This window comes from Nerophis ophidion, linkage group LG11, assembly GCF_033978795.1.
Source record: "Nerophis ophidion isolate RoL-2023_Sa linkage group LG11, RoL_Noph_v1.0, whole genome shotgun sequence".
Lineage (NCBI taxonomy): Eukaryota > Metazoa > Chordata > Actinopteri > Syngnathiformes > Syngnathidae > Nerophis > Nerophis ophidion.
The window spans coordinates 40,226,740-40,244,619 of NC_084621.1; the positions used below are offsets into that span (position 1 = coordinate 40,226,740).

The window sequence follows — 17,880 nt, forward strand, 5'->3', positions numbered from 1 at the left end:
CGTGATGGTGAACGGAATCAATTTATTCTTCCACGACACTCAGCTGTACGCTGGGGGCACCTGCAGGGCGAGGAAGGTTTAATATCTGACGATTCGACTGCAAGGTTGATAGTCGAATCAGACTCCTCCTAATCAGATTGTTAAATTTTCGACTATTTAAAGAAAGCCCTACGTGGGATTAAACATTCTTAATATCATGTAGCCCTGCGATGAGGTGGCAACTTTTCCAGGGTGTACCCCGCCTTCCGCCTGATTGTAACTGAGATAGGCACCAGCGCCCCCCGCAAACCCAAAGGGAATAAGCAGTAGAAAATGGATGGAGGGATGGATGGATAATATCATGCAAACTTTTTGTCAGGAACTTCCTGAAAAATGGAGTGGGGCTAAAAAACTGGCCTTAAAGGTGAGGCATGAAGTCTCCCCTTTGCAAAACGAAGAGGTGTTGGTTTTACGAAGACGTTGTGTGGAATTTGAGGTAAATATGTCATGTTTTTCCCACATAAATTGCACTTACAGTAATAGGATGTGATTATCACCAAACTTCTCATTATTTAGGTGAAACAAAGCCAATTCCGGGAAATCTTTAGAAAAGCTGCACCTTTCAGTTACAAAACATCACATCCCTACATCAGCCTGGAGAATGTAGGAACCTAAATATTGATTTTTCATGGTAATACAAATTGTTTTGCATTACACTTATGATACAATTACCCTCCTCTTCTTTATGCCTGTAGTCAGAAAAAGCCATTCGAGACATGGAGAAAGAGTTGACAGAATTGCAGCGGTCAACACACCTATTTGATGTCTCAATCCCTGAATTTAGAGACATCAAGCTCTGCAAACGAGACATTGTTGTTCTCAAAGAACTGTGGGATATTGTTGTATTTGTGCATGTAAGTAGTCTAATTTCAGGACTCAGAAAGCCTCACCCACCATACTTCAAGAACACCAATAACTCAATAATTTGACCAGACCTTTTGTCTCAATCGCCATTGATCCTACTGCCACTAAATGCCCCAATTAAGCGCCCTCAGCCCACTGACCTTTATCCACGTGTCTTTATCTATACAGACCAATGTGGAAAACTGGACAAAGAGCAAATGGAGGCAGATCAACGTGGAGCAGATGGATGCAGAATTGAGAGGGTTTGCGACGGTGAGATGACCAACAATGCACATCTTTCTGCTGCCTTGCAATCATTGGTTTGTGTAATAGATTGTCCTCATAACCAACAATAGCCACACATTGTGCCTTTGTCCAGGACATGCGGAAGCTTGACAAAGAAGCTCGCATGTGGGATGTGTATTCTGGTTTAGACTTTTATGTTAAGAATCTGCTGACATCCCTGCGGGCCGTGAGTCGGCTACAAAATCTTGCAATACGTGAGCGCCACTGGGTACAGCTTATAAGAACAACAAAGGTACATAACTATGAAGAAGCAATGATTTGCAACAAATAAATGAAACATTAATTTTGCAATATGTTCTGTTTGTGTAGATGAACTTTACTGTAAGTGATAGCACCACCTTGGCAGAACTCTTGGCGCTCCAACTGCATCTTTACGAAGAAGAGGTTCGGCACATCGTGGATAAGGCAGTTAAGGAAATGGCCATTGAGAAGGTTATTTTTCAGTTGTTTATAGATGATAATAGATAAGAATCTAATCACAAACTCTTTGTGTAAATACTATGTATACATGTGAGGACTTTTTTTCAGGTTGTGACAGAAATAAGTCAAATTTGGGCATCAATGGAGCTTTCATATGAGGATCATTACCAAACCTCTGTACCACTTCTTAAATGTGATGAGCGGCTCATTGAAACGCTTGAGGATCATCAGGTAATTTGATGAGGGATTCTGCTCAGGGCAACCTTATCGTCTCAAAAATTGTAAATAACAGTAAAGCACAGAAAACAGTTCTTAAGAGGAGTTGTCTGTGAGAAGGACTGGTAGTTAAGTGCTGAATGGAGAGGAGAATACAAAAAGGAGGCCGCCCTGTCTGTCTGTCTAACAGCACAGCTGAGACTAAAGAGGTCTCTATTGAGTCCTCAGATTTATAGCTGCTATTGGACACAGGGCATTGTTGCACCGCAGTGTCCTTTGTACATGTATACCAGATGCATTTGGGGGGTTGCAGCTACCAATTAGAAGTCGTACTACTTTAGTGTCTCTGTCTTTGTGCAAACAGGCTGTTTTCCTCCCCCACTTTTTATTGGTTTTCATGACGATGAGGTTGTTTGGAAATCAAATCAATTAATCAAATCAAATGATATGAGCTAATCAAGATGTGACTTTGCACCTTTCAGAGTAGGTTCTATTTTAGTCTTTCGGGCAATACCTAATTTTAGATAACTTGCTGTATGCTTCTATAAATGTCTCCCCACCCTCAAGGTTCAGCTCCAGGGCATCTTCCAGAGCAAGCATGTAGATTACTTTCTTCTCCAAGTAGTGGAGCTCCAGAAACAGCTCACTGTAGCTGACTCTGTGCTGATGATCTGGATAGAGGTACAAAGGACGTGGGCCTATTTGGAAAGCATATTTAAAGGCTGCGATGACATCTGCCAGCAGCTGCCAACAGATGCGCACAGATTCCGAATGATAGATGTTGAATTTCAGGTCCGCACTTGTACACCTGATTGATATTCTAAACCAATGCTACACACTCAATGTGACTCAATGTTTTCTTTTGTTTTCTGTTTTTTCAGGAATTTATGGTAGACAGTGCAAATACCAAAAATGCCATTGAGGCCACCAATAAACACAAGCTATTTGAAAAGTTAGAAGATCTTCAAAAAAGGTCATTGTTTATTTTATTTGTATTTCATTGAATAATTTATTTTGGTAGCATAATAAATAAATCCTCTCATTTAACAGACTGACTTTGTGTGAAAAAGCTCTTGCGGAATACTTGGAGACCAAAAGACTTGCGTTTCCAAGATTCTACTTTATTTCATCAGCAGACTTGTTGGATATTCTCTCTAAAGGAAGTCGCCCTAAAGATGTATGTTTTTCTTTTTTTTCAGTAGTATTGAAAAAAGTACACATGTCATTACTATAGTGACTCTACATTTATTTGTTTTAGGTAACGTGCCACCTCTCAAAACTGTTTGACAACATGTCCGATCTGGAGTTCTCCAAAACTCATTCCACACTTGCAGTGGGAATGTACAGCAAGGAAAAGGAATATGTACTATTTCAGAGGGAATGTTACTGTATTGGAGTGGTATGACTGAATCACATTTCATTTTCATTGCGACAACCTAACAACATATAAAAAACTTGTATGATCAGGTGGAGGCATGGCTTACCTGTCTGGAGAAGTCCATGAGGGAAAGTGTCAGGGGTCGACTGTATGAGGCTGTGTCTGTGTATGAGGAGAGGCCCAGAGAGCAGTGGATTCTTGACTTTCCGGCCCAGGTTGCTCTGACTGCGTCACAGATATGGTGGAGTAACGATGTGGAGCTTGTCTTTAAAAGAATGGAGGAAGGATTTGAGTCTGCACTTAAAGACTATAACAAGAAACAGGTGCTTTTGTGGGACTGTTTCACACTTGTATTACAATGAGGGACACTTAACTAGTAACGTGAGAGGATGATGGACGTGTGTTCCCATGCCATCTTCATGGCACCAGAGTCAATGCCTTGTGCTTGTCAATTTTACCAGTGCTATGTCATGTTAACATGTCCTTGACTGCTGCTTTAATAATCTCTCTGGCTTCAGCCGACGGTACCACAATGATTAGAGCTGTCATGTAAGACCAGTTACAAACGCAGGGATATTTTACAGATATTTGTTTCTCAAGTCACATTTTTTATTTGTGTTTTGCTCTTTTTTTGTACACTGGTGAGAATTGGAACAAAAAAAACTGTATCAACCAGAGTATTAGATGACCTGTCTTTTTCTAAATGTTTCTTTGGAAAAATACGGTCCCATTTAAGGTCAGTATGGTAATGTATACATGAATTTGTTTCTCCTCCAGATTGCTCAGCTAAACATGTTGATTGACATGTTGTTAAATGAAATGAGTTCAGAAAACCGACAGAAGATTAGGACTATTTGCACCATTGATGTCCACGCAAGAGATGTTGTTGCAAGTTTAATTGCTCAAAAGGTAATCACTCTCATCTGATTGTTGATCATGTACTGATTTGTCTGTAGACTGCTTATTTTCCTTTTTTTTAACATCTAAAGTTGTATTTTTTTCTCTTTATATTTCTTCCATCACTAGGTTACCACCTCGCAGGCCTTCCAGTGGCTTTCCCAGCTCCGCCACTGCTGGAATGAGCAGCAGCACCACTGTTTTATTAACATATGTGATGCCCAATTCCCTTACCTTTATGAATACCTTGGGAATACACCACGTCTTGTTATCACACCCCTCACTGACCGGTAAGACTGCTGCCCATCAGCAGCCGACATGAAACATTCTAACTATCCATCCATCCATTTTCAACTGCTTATTCCCCTTTGGGGTCGCGGGGGGTGATGGTGCCTATCTTAGCTACAATCAGGGAGAAGGCGGGGTACCCCCTGGACAAGTCGCCACCTCATCGCAGGGTCAACACAGATAGACAGACAACATTCACCATCACATTTACACACTAGGGCCAATTTTAGTGTTGCCAATCAACCTATCCCCAGGTGCATGTCTTTGGAAGTGGGAGGAAACCGGAATACCCGGAGGGAACCCACGCATTCACGGGGAGGACATGCAAACTCCACATAGAAAGATCCCGAGCCCGGGATTGAACCCTGACTACTCAGGACCTTTGTATTGTGAGGCAGACGCACTAACCCCTCTTCCACCGTGAAGCCCCACATTTTAACTAATGCTATGAAATCATAATTGTTTTAATCAGATGAATGACACTTTTGAATTTAGATTAATCATGATTACCGTAATGTCAGGTTATTACTCGCTTGCAGAATAAAAATGAACTTAAACTTTGACGCAAACGCAATTTTATCGTCAGAATATCACCCAGGAAATTTTTTTCATGTTTTACATGAATGCAGGTCATTTCTTTCCTCAAAATCAGTGGTATTTTTTACAGCAGTTTTTAATTTAGTTTTAGTCATAGTCTTTTGGCGAAAACGTATTTTCATTTTAGTCACATATAGGTCATCGAAATTATGTAGTTCTAGACGACTAAATTCCTTAACATTTTAGTCAACTAAAACTTACAGTAAACTTCGTCGTCTAAAATATTAAGTGTTAGTGGAAGGTTTATTTACACACACAAAGACGTATACATAAATTGTATCATACTTTAACTGTGACATGCAATAACTTTGTAGCTGTTTTCTGTTCGATCATTAAAATGTAATGTGTACATTTGATCAAATGTTTAATATTCAATTAGCCAATTTTGTAAGATCCATATGTAAGAAAAGCACACAAATGTTTTTTCTCTAATATGTATTCTAACAAGTAAATAAATGCGAGCAAAAGTCAGCTGATAATAGAGCCTATGGAAGTCGCTCTATTTTGCCAATAATGCGTTTAAAAAACGCATTATCCATCAAGTATTTATATACACGCTGTAAGTTTATGTATGTATGTATGTATGTATGTATATATATATATATATATATATATATATATATATATATATGTATATATATATATATATATATATATATATATATATATATTAGGAGTGGGCAAATTAATGCGTTAATTACGCGTTAACTCATCAATCTATTAACGCCGACAATTATTTTATCGCACATTTGCGTATGTTGTTTACATGCTTTTATTTTGTTAAAGCCTTTTCGTAAAAAGATGGCGTCGCCCGGATGGGCTTCGTTGTCGAGGGGCTCTTGGTAAAGATGGAACATTTGGCAAAAATACCGGACAATTCTGCAAATTTCATGGCTGGCTTACAGCATGGTCACTCCGGGATCACGTACGACCGCCAGACAATTCTGGATTCGGATAGATCGGGCCGTTTTGGACTGAATGACGCGTGCTTGCTAGACCGGCTAGCTAGCATGGGAATACTTTGCCGGCTACATCCAGCAGCCTGTGAAGCAGCGGACTACATGTGTTGTCAGTCTATTTATCAATAATGTAGACGAGGAGTGTTGGCTGAGTTCTTAACGTTTACTTTCAGAGCGTGCATATCACAACATACAAGATGCCGTCATGGCGACACAACCTATACCGGGCTACGGCGCATGCGCGTCACTCCTGTTGCATGCTGGGTAGGGTAGTTCTGATAACATCACAATATAGTACCATGTATATGCGTTCAGTTTATCAAAGCACCAAGCAAACAATCGGAAAATTCCCATCATATCAATTTCTAGATATGGTCATAATTATTTTAAGTGCACAACGCAGAATAAACACAACATTATTAATATTGCTACTACAGATAATTTGATCAAAAATTCCCTAAAACAGCCCACTACCTATAATATAGGTTTTTTAAACATAAGATCCCTGATGAAAAAAATGTTTCTGCTGTTACCTCAGAAATTGCCTGTTCAAATGTTATGATTGTGGCTCAGAGATTTGTATGCAGATTATATTTATTTTCCATAACAAACAGGATAACTTAAATACCCAATAAGCTTAAATGTTTGTATTTACATTTTTCGAGTTGATTTTCATAAAATATGCTATTTAACTGCTACTGTTTAACAAGGACTGATTTAAATTGTGTTTGCACAACAAATGTTTTGGCGCTTTTGTTCATGTGGGAGAATATTCCAATAAAGGTGCATTACACACTACTTTGGAATTCATTATTGGGCTTTGCCTATATAATGCAGTTAATCGCGATTAATCGGAGAAATAGTGCGATTAACTTCGATTAAAAAATTTTATCGTTGCCCAGCCCTAATATATATACATATAATATATAAATATATATATATATATATATATATATATATATATATCCATCCATCCATTTTCTACCGCTTATTCCCTTTTGGGGTCGCGGGGGGCGCTGGCGCCTATCTCAGCTACAACCGGGCGGAAGGTGGGGTACACCCTGGACAAGTCGCCACCTCATCGCAGGGCCAGCACAGATAGACAGACAACATTCACACTCACATTCACACACTAGGGCCAATTTAGTGTTGCCAATCAACCTATCCCCAGGTGCATGTCTTTGGAAGTGGTATATATTAAAAAAAAAATATATATATATATCTTTATATATATATATATATATATATATATATATATATATATATATATATATATATATATATATATATATATATATATATATATATATATAATGTAGTAACGTGTAATATTTACCTATTTTACTTATTTTAAGCATACAACAGTGTATTAATTTCACAAAAGTATTGCCACGTTTGCTTTTTCCTTCCAATGACATCACTGATTAGTACTCACTGCAGACATAATGAGATAATAACAACAATAATAAAACATCACTTACTATACAAAGCCTGCTCTCACTGAGATGCCGACTGTTAGGATGTTGATATATTCCCGTTTAGATGAAGAATGACTCATAATCCACGCAAAGAAAAAACGGGATGGAACCAAGTGTTTTTTGGGGGATTTTTCACCATATTCGGGTCTAAATTGGCTTTCAAAGTTGACCAACTTCTCGGATTATGTCCTGAAGGAACTCACCTGAAGGAATCAATAAAGTACTATCTATCTATCATCCTTTTACTATACAGGTGAGAGGCATGATTTCTAATCTACAATAAACTTTCAAGAACTCCGAGGCGAGGAAGCAGTTCACCAGCTGATGACGTCAATGTAGCAGCATAAGGAAGTTAGAGCTCATGGAGAATACGCCGCTACAATAGGTCCTTAATTTTAGCGCGTATAATAACAATATCACTAATACTTGGTTTATATTCAGGTCAAGAAATGTACATGGAGTATTGTGGCCTTTTTGACAGTTATTTAGAGGGCTTTATGGGCGGAAAAGAGGACCTCCCATTGACTCCATTATAAGATGACTTTTTATTACTGGTACGTGTATTGAAAAGTTAAAATGCATTAAAAAAAAGAAAAACATATCTTTTGTTGTTTTACATAAAGGTAATGAATTATAGGCAAAATACCAATAAAACTGCAGTTCCCCTTAAACTCATTATTATTGACAGCTGTAGTTTTAACAGGTGTTGTCCTTGCATCGATTCAGGTGTTACATCACTTTGACCCAGTCACTGCACCTGACCATGAGTGGAGCCCCAGTAGGTCCTGCTGGAACTGGCAAAACCGAGACCACAAAGGATCTTGGCCGAGCCCTGGGTGTCATGGTGTATATATTTAACTGTTCTGAACAGATGGACTACAAGGTTTGGAATTGAACAACCTAGTCAATTTGTACATTTCATATATTTATGTGTCGTTTTAAAATATTAAACAGGCATTTTGTGTTTTTTAATGCACAGTCAATCGGTAATATCTACAAGGGTCTGGCCCAGACTGGAGCATGGGGCTGCTTTGATGAGTTCAATCGCATCCCTGTCGAGGTTTTGTCTGTTGTTGCCATGCAAGTGAAAACAATCCAGGATGCAATTCGGTCTAAAAAGAAAAGGTGAAGCGCTAAAGTCTGTTGCATGAAGTCTATACATCGGGTATTGCATATTTACAAAAAACATCCAATTGCGCATCCTCAGGTTCCTGTTCCTTGATATCGAAATTCTCTTAAAACCTTCTGTGGGGATTTTCATTACTATGAATCCTGGCTATGCAGGAAGAGCAGAGCTTCCTGAAAACCTCAAGGCTTTGTTCAGGTACAAGTTTTAACATATTGTGCATAATGGGTCCTGTAAGTGACTTTGTGCTAAATGTATTGTCTATCTGCATGCTAATGTAGACCCTGTGCAATGGTGGTACCTGACATTGAGCTCATCTGTGAAATCATGTTGGTAGCAGAGGGCTTTTGTGGTGCCAAGCTTCTGGCCAGAAGGTTTACTGCCCTTTATGCTCTATGCAAAGAGCTTCTCTCCCAGCAAGTAAGACAACACCTGTTTGCACTGATAATATCCAATATTACACACCTTCACTGTTTGCCTATTAGGACCACTATGATTGGGGTTTACGTGCTGTCAAGGCTGTGCTGGTTGTGGCTGGTGCACTGAGAAGAAGAGATAAGAGAAGACCGGAGGATCAGGTGATCTGACAGTAGTTTAGTAGAAGAGGAAAATGTTTTAAACTTAATGGCTGAATAATTAATATTAGATGTGATCCTAATTTGTTTGTGCAAATCTAAGCAGCTTTCATCAATTGCCTGGATGTTACTGACGTCATGTCCGGCTCATGTCCCGCTCGTGATGGTCTAGCCAGCTCTGTTCTCAATGGGTTTTCTCAAAGAGAAAATGCCCTATTCTTGTGTTGTTTCGGCTGTATGATTCATTCAAATCACAAAAAGAATGAATGTTTCTTTAGAGTTCCTTGAGAGGTTATTAAAAAGTGAGGAAGAGTGCAAGATTTTACAAAACGAGAAAAACAGCACACACCCCAGTCCAAGGGAGCATAATCGAAAAATGCATGAGTTTGCAGTAATCAGATTTTTTTTTATATGCTTTTAACTTTTATTATTTCCCATTCACGTATTATCTTGATTTAATTTGTATTTCTTAAACACATGTTTGCTAAGAGTGTTTCAAAAAGCACCAACTCAGCGACTCTAAATAAATTAAGGCAAATATCATCAAAACCTAAATGAGTTAAGCTTTTACCAAAGGCAGCATTCATAAATGAAGCGTGTAGCACAGACACAATGTTTCCATCTATAGTTATACTGTATTTTGATATTTTGATAAAGACAGGGAAAAGCACGCTACTCGTAAAGGGCGCGTGCAACAGCAACAAACATCAGTCGTCACAAAGGTAAATCAAAAATGCAACCTTACCCGAGCAAAAACAATACATATTCATCTGGAAGAGTCTTGATACAACATTTCTTGACCCAGCCACACACAAATAAGACGTATACTTCCATGCTTTTCCATGTTTCCATTCCTTTTGTTGTCTAGAATGATGGCTGAAGCACAATAGTCTGTGTACGCGACCGACGTATAATTGTTGATATCACTCGACAAATCTTTTTTTTTTAAGTACAGGGATCTATTCCATTGCAAAGTTTGAGTTATTTGCTCGCATCTGCTTTTAGCAGGAAGATTTGCTTGCACTGGTTTTCACCTCCGGGAAGAAGTCACGTGTCAGAATACAAGCAAAACTCAGTATATACTCAATACCCTGTGCTTTAGGTGCTCATGCGTGCTCTGAGGGACTTCAACATGCCAAAAATTGTAACTGAGGATGTCACCATCTTCCTTGGATTGCTGCAAGATTTATTTCCTGGTCTGGAAGTAGAGAGAGAAAGAGACCTGGAATTTGAAAAGACAGTAAGAGATACCACTGTTGCTCTTCGTCTTCAGCCAGAGGAGACATTCATCCTCAAGGTTTGACATAAAAAAAAGCTAAAAGATTTCTGTATTTTAAGTAATCATAATATTGAAATATGAATCACTTTCTCCAGGTGATGCAATTGGTGGAACTCATGGCTGTGCGTCATTCTATCTTTGTCATTGGAAATGAGGGAACTGGCAAGAGCTCGGTTAGTTGTTTTTTTTAATGTAAGGATAGCATTTATTTTTTAAGTGACATTGAAAAACATACATGTACCTACTTGTTTTGTAACAGATATTGAGAGTTCTCTATAAAACCTATGTGAACCTGAAAAAGAAACCGATCTGGAATGATCTCAATCCCAAGGCAGTTGACAGAGACGAATTGTTTGGCTTCATCCATCCAGCAACTCGAGAGTGGAAAGACGGCAAGCATACTTTATTAGGAATAAGAATTCATTTTAAAGCCATAAGATACACTGCTCTCTCATATTAAATGTGGCTAAACATCATCAAGTGAACATAAATCTGAATGCTTTGCAATATCCTTTCCTGTTTGCCTTTTCAATTTAAGGTTTGCTTTCATCACTGATGCGAGAGCAAGCGAACATGTCCCACCTAGGACCTAAGTGGATTGTGTTGGATGGAGACATTGATCCGATGTGGATTGAATCACTCAACACGGTGATGGATGACAACAAGGTACCTCCCTCCCTGTTCACTCATACACTTTTGTACAACACATAGCAACAAAGGTGGTAAAGATGGAAAAATATGTCTCGTTCCTCCTCCTGCAGCAATCACTTCTGTACTTTCTGTCTTCATCCAGATTAAGGAATTACTAACCAGTTATAATGTAATGAGAGACATTGTATGAGTAGGCTTGCTGATTATCAGCTGTGGATGATAATGCTTTCCACAATCAGGTGCTGACTCTAGCAAGTAATGAGCGTGTGCCACTCAAGTCATCCATGAGGCTTGTGTTTGAAATCAGCCATCTGAGAGCAGCCACTCCTGCCACTGTGTCCAGAGCAGGAATCCTCTACATCAACCTCCAAGACCTTGGATGGAACCCGTAAGTCTCTTGGTCAAGATTTTGTTGACGTTAAAATGATGAACGATCGATTCATCCATCCCTTCCATTCATTTTCTACCGCTTGTCCCTAACTGGGTCATGAGGAGTGCTGGAGCCTATGGTTTGAATTCCATGCTCTGTATATCGTAAAGGTGCTGTTTGTCACAAGCTCAAGATTACACGTTTGAAACCAAAAAACCTGACACCACCACCGACGACTAGCATATGTTTCAAATAGTGTTTAAAGAACAGATTTAATAGATAAAGTTTAATTTAAAGGTTACCTATGATGATTTTAGTCTTAAACACTTCCTTGTGATCTAAATAATGTTTTTGGATAAGCTATGGTGTATATATGCAAATTTTGTTTCACAGTCACATTTCATACACGCTTCCTGCAAGTGTCTGCAAGATTTTCGTTTGTGGAGTTTTTTCCATATTGCAAATAAAACCATGCCCCACCTTCTCCAAAAGTATCCATTCATATTCAAACAATGTATACTGTTAAATATATATATTGAAGGCGAACTTCATCGCTATGTATTTTTCCGACACCGTAAAAAAAAGAAAAAGTGTAAAGAGTCACCCGATCACAATATTAAGTAAACTTGTTTTGAACCAGCATTCATGCCACTGCTTGCTGCATGTCTGTGTTATTGTGCACATCCCACCCCAAGATCGGGTTATACTCTTCAAATCGATAAACATAATTATAGTAATACTAATAAAATATAGTAATATAGCTATAATAATAGTTATAATATTCATTATGATAATAATTGCAATGGTAATACAACTTAAATCATATCTATAATGATATCTATAAAATTTGAAAATAATAGTTTTCTTGTGTTCCCTCAAACCGAATCATATTTATATCAGCTCAACAGTAAATGTGTATGCTTTCTTTGCTCAGATATGTTGCCAGTTGGATTGACAAGAGAGAACGGCAAACAGAAAGGGCCCACCTAACCATACTGTTTGAAAAATATGTCCCACGTTGTCTGGAAAAGATGAGAAACACTTTTAAGACAATCATTCCTATTCCAGAAAACTCTCTGGTACAGGTATATAAACACAAACCATAACAACAACATGTAATTCTATTGTACTTAACCCATTTGTCTGCTTTCTAATTTAGACACTCTGCACTTTGCTTGACTGCTTTCTAACGACAGACAATATTCCCTCCGACTCTCCACGGGACCTTTATGAAACATACTTTATCTTTGCCTGCATTTGGGCTTTCGGTGGGGCCTTGTGTCAAGACCAGGTATTAAGTAAAATAAATGATCTTGAAGACAGTAAAATACAGTTTGACCGCACACATGATGGGTTTGCCTAATGACATGATATAGAATAATCAATCGAATTCCATCTTTCCGGATGATCTAGCTTTATGATTACCGTGTGGAGTTCAGTCAGTGGTGGACCAAAGAAATGAAGACGATCAAGCTGCCGGCACAGGGGACAGTGTTTGACTACTACATCGACCCTCAATCAAAGCGCTTCCTTCCCTGGAGTGAAATTGTGCCTTCTTTTGAAATGGAAACTAATACACCATTACAGGTTAGAACACATGAATTAAAATGTTTTTTTATTATTTTATGAACTTTTTCAAAGGTAAAAAGCAGCCCTTTAAGTGAAAAATAAACAGATTCAGCTTGAAAGCCATATTAAAAATGTGTGTATGCTTCAGTGAGCATAATAAGAAAGGGTAACGTCACTTTGAGAGGTTAGGGCAGGGGTGCTGGAATGGTTGATAGATATGCCACTGTGTCTGATTACCATCTACTTCACCCCATACCAGACTGTGTGGGGAGGAAGGCTTGAGCAACAAGGCTTGAGCTATCACCCACGCTCCTTTGTCTTTCTTTCTACTCTTGTATACAGCTGTGAATGCTCCAAAGGCTCTTGCTGAGCCATAATTAGTGGGGTTTTGTTCTGAACAAATGATCCTATTATGACAGAAGAGTTGTGGTGTACAGGGGAAATACAAGAAATTATAAATCACATACAATTCACTGAACACATGTCTGTCAATAAATCACTCCAAAGAAAGCCTTAATAACCATGTATGTTTCTGTTCCCCGTCCTCCTGCTGTTTGTATGATTGTAGGCTGTTCTGGTACACACAGCAGAGACCCTGCGTCTTCATTACTTCATGGACTTGTTGCTGGAGCGCAGACAGCCACTAATGTTGGTGGGGAATGCGGGTGTGGGGAAAACCGCACTTGTCAGGAACAAGTTAGACGGTCTGCCAGAGACTTACAAAACTGTAAAAGTACCCTTCAACTACTACATAACCTCCCTCACGCTGCAAGGTAAATATGGGGGAAGGTTTATTTTTGTGTTCAGGTTCCCAGTAGTAAATTTTAGTAAACTGAAGCGCCATCTGCTGGTGATTGTTATGCTATTAGGAGATGGAGGGAGACTAAACTTCTTTAGATTGCATTCAATCATCTGTTAGTCACCTGTCTGTTTATAAATTGTGGGACAAGCGGTAGGAAATGGATGGATGGATGGGTTTGTTTTGTAGGGATCCTTGAACGACCATTAGAGAAAAAAGCAGGCAGAAACTACTCCCCGGTGGGCAACAGAAGGCTGGTGTACTTCATTGACGATATGAACATGCCAGCTGTGGACACCTATGGAACAATGCAGCCTCACACACTTATAAGACAGCATCTGGATTATGGCCACTGGTATGAACACACGTCACACTTATTGGTCAACATTTCCTCATGTCTTGTTTTAATTGTAATACATGCAGGTATGACAGACAGAAGTGGTCTTTGAAAGAAATATACAACACTCAATATGTTGCATGCCTGAACCCAACAGCTGGAAGCTTCAATATCAACCCAAGACTGCAGGTGTGTTTTTTTAATAGGCCAACATCATTTAGAAACAAGCATGGTTGTTTTTGAGTTAACATTTGGTCTGTTTCTTTTCAAATATTTTTAATTCAGTTATTATTTTGTTTAGTGCTAAGTTTGCACACAGAAAAATATTTTGGTGTCCATTGTCATTGTGTGACTAATTGATATGCCAGTAATGTCCAAACTTTTTGCACCGAGGGCTGCACACTAAAAAATTGAAGCATGTGAGGGCCATTTTGGTATTTTACATTTTTCAAAACCAGTACAATGTATACATTTATTTAACCTTTAGAGCTCCCCTCACGTTTGGTCCTGGGGAAAAATATGTAATATATATATGTTTATTTAATCAAGCGCTTAAATCTCAAGAACAACTTCAATATAAAATAAAATTAAAAATGTTGTGCCATTTTTTGTCAAAACCCTGTTTGTTATGGCAATATTTTCCCCAAACAAATGTTTAATGTGAATTATTTGATGAGAAGTAATTGGAGCCCACAAACTTAATGACAACATTCATTTTAATTCATTATTGTTTTTTGAGCAATTTCTTTTTTTTTTAATTACCGCTAAAATTCCTGTGGACCTAAACGGGCCTCACTCATAAAAGTGTTAAAAAAAAGATCATTAATTTTTTTTTAACTTTCATTGCTTTAGTCTGAAGCTCAACTTCAGATCTATCTGTCAATTATACGTTTGTACTGTATTTTCATGTTTGTTTTATGTACTTTTTGTCAAAGAAAACATTGTTTTTGTTTATAATAAACATAAAATCAGCAATATTTTCCCAAAAAATATTTAAAAATGACATTTTTGATGTGAAGTAATTGGAGTCTTAATAATTCATAAAACATTGATTTTGATCCATTATTTTTGAGCAATCACTGCTATTAAGGAAATAACAAACAGTCTGCATGGCAAGTTTTTGTTATTCGAGTCAACATTTAAAGTTTTTGTCGTTACCGTTCATTTGTTTGCTTTTTCATTCCACTTCTTTATGTTTTTTTTTTTCTTTAAATAGTATCTTAAAAATTTGCCGCAGGCCTTTAAGAATTAACTGCAGGCCGCAAATGGCCCCCGATCCTCATTTTGGACACCCCTGTAACATGTATTTATTTCACAATTTATTTGAGGAAAAAAAACTAAGGCCTTTTTAGAGATTGTACAAGGACTATTATTACCTACGAAAATTAATAATTGCATGCATTTGCTCTCAACAGAGACATTTCTCCGTGCTTGCGGTAAACTTTCCATCATCCGAATGTCTGATGTCCATCTTCGGGCAGATCTTGAGCAGTCACTTGACACAGGGCCACTTCAGTCAGCCGGTTCAGAAGAGCATTGCTGCTGTAGTACAGGCTACTGTAATACTTCATCACAAGATGGAGCTCGGATTTTTGACAACAGCCATTAAATTTCACTATATGTTCAACATGCGAGACTTGTCCAACATTTTTCAGGTAATGCTGGGGTAAGAATATTTCTCCATTAGATCTATGAGTGAATCCAAATGTTAATTTACCGCCAATTGCATGTGTGGTTCAGGGGCTACTTTTTGCAAAGCCTGAAAGTGTGAAAGACAGCACCGATCTGGCTCTGCTATGGCTACATGAGTCCTCCAGAGTGTATTCTGACAGGCTGGTAGATGTGAAAGACCTACAGCTCTTTGGGAAGCTCCAGATGGAGACTGTGCATGAATGCTTTGAGGTGCAGTACCGAAACTATTATTGGTAGTCCTCAGTTATTAGTGCTCAGTTAACAATACTGATCAGGAGTTACACGTGAATTAATTTAGTTTCTCCTATCTAGGGAGTTGAAATTGAAAATATGATAAAAGAGCCCCTTCTATTTTGCCATTTTGCCAAATTCGGTGAGGAGTCCTCCTACACTGCTGTTACGGACTGGTCTGTGCTTAGGACCACCCTTACGGATGCTTTGGAAAGCTACAATGAGCTGAATGCAACTATGGATTTGGTGCTGTTTGAGGATGCAATGCAACATGTGTAAGTCTCAGCATGTGATTTTATGACCATATAATTTTTGTATGAAACACTTTGTTTCACATTATAGTTTCCTAAAAGGGCAGCAATGCAAATTGGAGAAAAAAGTAAATTTGGTGTGTCAACAAGAACTATGTTGTTTCCAGTTGTCGCATCAGTCGTATCCTGGAGTCTCCTTGCAGTCACGGCTTACTAATCGGGGTCGGAGGCAGTGGCAAGCAGAGCCTGACTCGCCTGGCTGCCTACATTTCCTCTGTGGAAGTCTTCCAAATCACTTTGCACAAAGGTTACAGTACACAGGACCTCAAGGTAAACAGTGATGTCTAATAAACACGAAATACATTAAATTACCACAAACCATTTACTTCTTAAATACCATAGTTTTGGTTTAGAAACCAAACATAAAAAAAATCCTTGCTCAATATTTTTCTGCAGTGGCTGCACACAAGTTATCGATGTAATTCTGTTTTGTTGAGCTTCTCTCCTGATGCAGTAAATGATTGTCAGATACTATTAAAGACCAGTGGGAAATGTTTCAATATGTTATTGATAAAACAAGTTTTTTCAACAAAAAACATCTTAAACGTTTATGGTGTCACACTGGGTTATCGTATTGATTACCTTCTCATGTGTTGTTGTTGACACATACCATGTGTGGTTCTGCTCAGATGGATCTAGCAGGTTTGTTCCTGAAGGCTGGCGTGAAGAATCAGCGTGTGGCTCTTCTCATGACTGATGCACAAATACCCGATGAGTGCTTTCTGGTCATTGTTAATGACTTTCTGTCATCAGGTCTGATCCACATTTTGCATTGTTCAGTGCTTTTTTAGTGTTTTGTTTTTTTATTTATTTCTGTTTAGTAAGGAATCTATTGTTAAATCTATTCATTCTGCAGGTGAAACAATTGTGAAAGACTTCCACTGTTTGATTAAAGAATATTGATAATCGCCTCTCTGGTGTTGATAAAATTACTGTGTGTCCTTGCAGGAGAAATTCCTGAAGTCTTCAGCGAGGAAGAAATTGAAGGGATTGTGTCCGCTGTGAAAGCGGATGTCCGAGCTTTTGGGCTACTTGAGACCAAGGAGAACTGCTGGAGATTTTTTATTGAAAGAGTTCGACTTCAGATGACGGTGCAGTTTATCCAAATTAATGAAGTTGCACAGATGCATGTGTGTCGATTTAAGAGGACCTATGATGATTCGTATCTACATTTAAAACACTTCCTTGTCATCTAGTTAATACATATTGTATATGCTTTGGTGTAAATTTTTCTCTATAGCCACTTTTACGACCCGTTTTTTGAGTCTGTCTGCAAGATGTTCAATTCTTACACTAAATATATATCTTGAAATTGTTACTGCTTTTTATTCCAGACACGGTTGAAAATAAACTTTTAATAAACTTCTGAAACATTATATAGGTACACCTGGTCCCAAAAATTAGGAACACCTGTACAATAAAAAAAATGTTTTAGCAGAATTTAAATGCATGTTGCATGTCCATGTTATAATGCACATGCCAAGATTAGATTAAAATAATATTTTAGACTACATTTTTT

At 38.2% G+C, this 17,880-nt stretch overlaps 1 protein-coding gene across 2 annotated transcripts in view; it reads left to right on the top strand.

Moving 5' to 3' along the window:
• Nucleotides 1-17,880, top strand: part of si:dkey-233k19.3 (dynein axonemal heavy chain 11) — a 93,826-nt gene that overhangs the window by 30,383 nt on the left and 45,563 nt on the right. For both annotated transcript variants that reach the window (XR_009808833.1, XM_061915914.1), the window contains 36 exons: nucleotides 359-475; nucleotides 556-642; nucleotides 735-893; nucleotides 1,072-1,155; nucleotides 1,262-1,420; nucleotides 1,498-1,620; nucleotides 1,717-1,839; nucleotides 2,392-2,616; nucleotides 2,706-2,797; nucleotides 2,875-3,001; nucleotides 3,083-3,223; nucleotides 3,292-3,525; nucleotides 3,980-4,111; nucleotides 4,229-4,389; nucleotides 8,148-8,304; nucleotides 8,401-8,546; nucleotides 8,629-8,745; nucleotides 8,829-8,967; nucleotides 9,033-9,125; nucleotides 10,225-10,419; nucleotides 10,497-10,574; nucleotides 10,661-10,793; nucleotides 10,940-11,067; nucleotides 11,292-11,440; nucleotides 12,357-12,507; nucleotides 12,582-12,713; nucleotides 12,836-13,009; nucleotides 13,560-13,764; nucleotides 13,980-14,145; nucleotides 14,214-14,316; nucleotides 15,543-15,782; nucleotides 15,868-16,029; nucleotides 16,132-16,325; nucleotides 16,469-16,631; nucleotides 16,991-17,114; nucleotides 17,310-17,452. Coding sequence is in view for 1 of the 2 variants with exons in the window: in XM_061915914.1 (XP_061771898.1) it covers nucleotides 359-475; nucleotides 556-642; nucleotides 735-893; nucleotides 1,072-1,155; nucleotides 1,262-1,420; nucleotides 1,498-1,620; nucleotides 1,717-1,839; nucleotides 2,392-2,616; nucleotides 2,706-2,797; nucleotides 2,875-3,001; nucleotides 3,083-3,223; nucleotides 3,292-3,525; nucleotides 3,980-4,111; nucleotides 4,229-4,389; nucleotides 8,148-8,304; nucleotides 8,401-8,546; nucleotides 8,629-8,745; nucleotides 8,829-8,967; nucleotides 9,033-9,125; nucleotides 10,225-10,419; nucleotides 10,497-10,574; nucleotides 10,661-10,793; nucleotides 10,940-11,067; nucleotides 11,292-11,440; nucleotides 12,357-12,507; nucleotides 12,582-12,713; nucleotides 12,836-13,009; nucleotides 13,560-13,764; nucleotides 13,980-14,145; nucleotides 14,214-14,316; nucleotides 15,543-15,782; nucleotides 15,868-16,029; nucleotides 16,132-16,325; nucleotides 16,469-16,631; nucleotides 16,991-17,114; nucleotides 17,310-17,452 (5,256 nt within the window). In the remaining variant the exon portion in view is untranslated. The remainder of the gene's footprint in view (nucleotides 1-358; nucleotides 476-555; nucleotides 643-734; nucleotides 894-1,071; nucleotides 1,156-1,261; nucleotides 1,421-1,497; nucleotides 1,621-1,716; nucleotides 1,840-2,391; nucleotides 2,617-2,705; nucleotides 2,798-2,874; nucleotides 3,002-3,082; nucleotides 3,224-3,291; nucleotides 3,526-3,979; nucleotides 4,112-4,228; nucleotides 4,390-8,147; nucleotides 8,305-8,400; nucleotides 8,547-8,628; nucleotides 8,746-8,828; nucleotides 8,968-9,032; nucleotides 9,126-10,224; nucleotides 10,420-10,496; nucleotides 10,575-10,660; nucleotides 10,794-10,939; nucleotides 11,068-11,291; nucleotides 11,441-12,356; nucleotides 12,508-12,581; nucleotides 12,714-12,835; nucleotides 13,010-13,559; nucleotides 13,765-13,979; nucleotides 14,146-14,213; nucleotides 14,317-15,542; nucleotides 15,783-15,867; nucleotides 16,030-16,131; nucleotides 16,326-16,468; nucleotides 16,632-16,990; nucleotides 17,115-17,309; nucleotides 17,453-17,880) is intronic.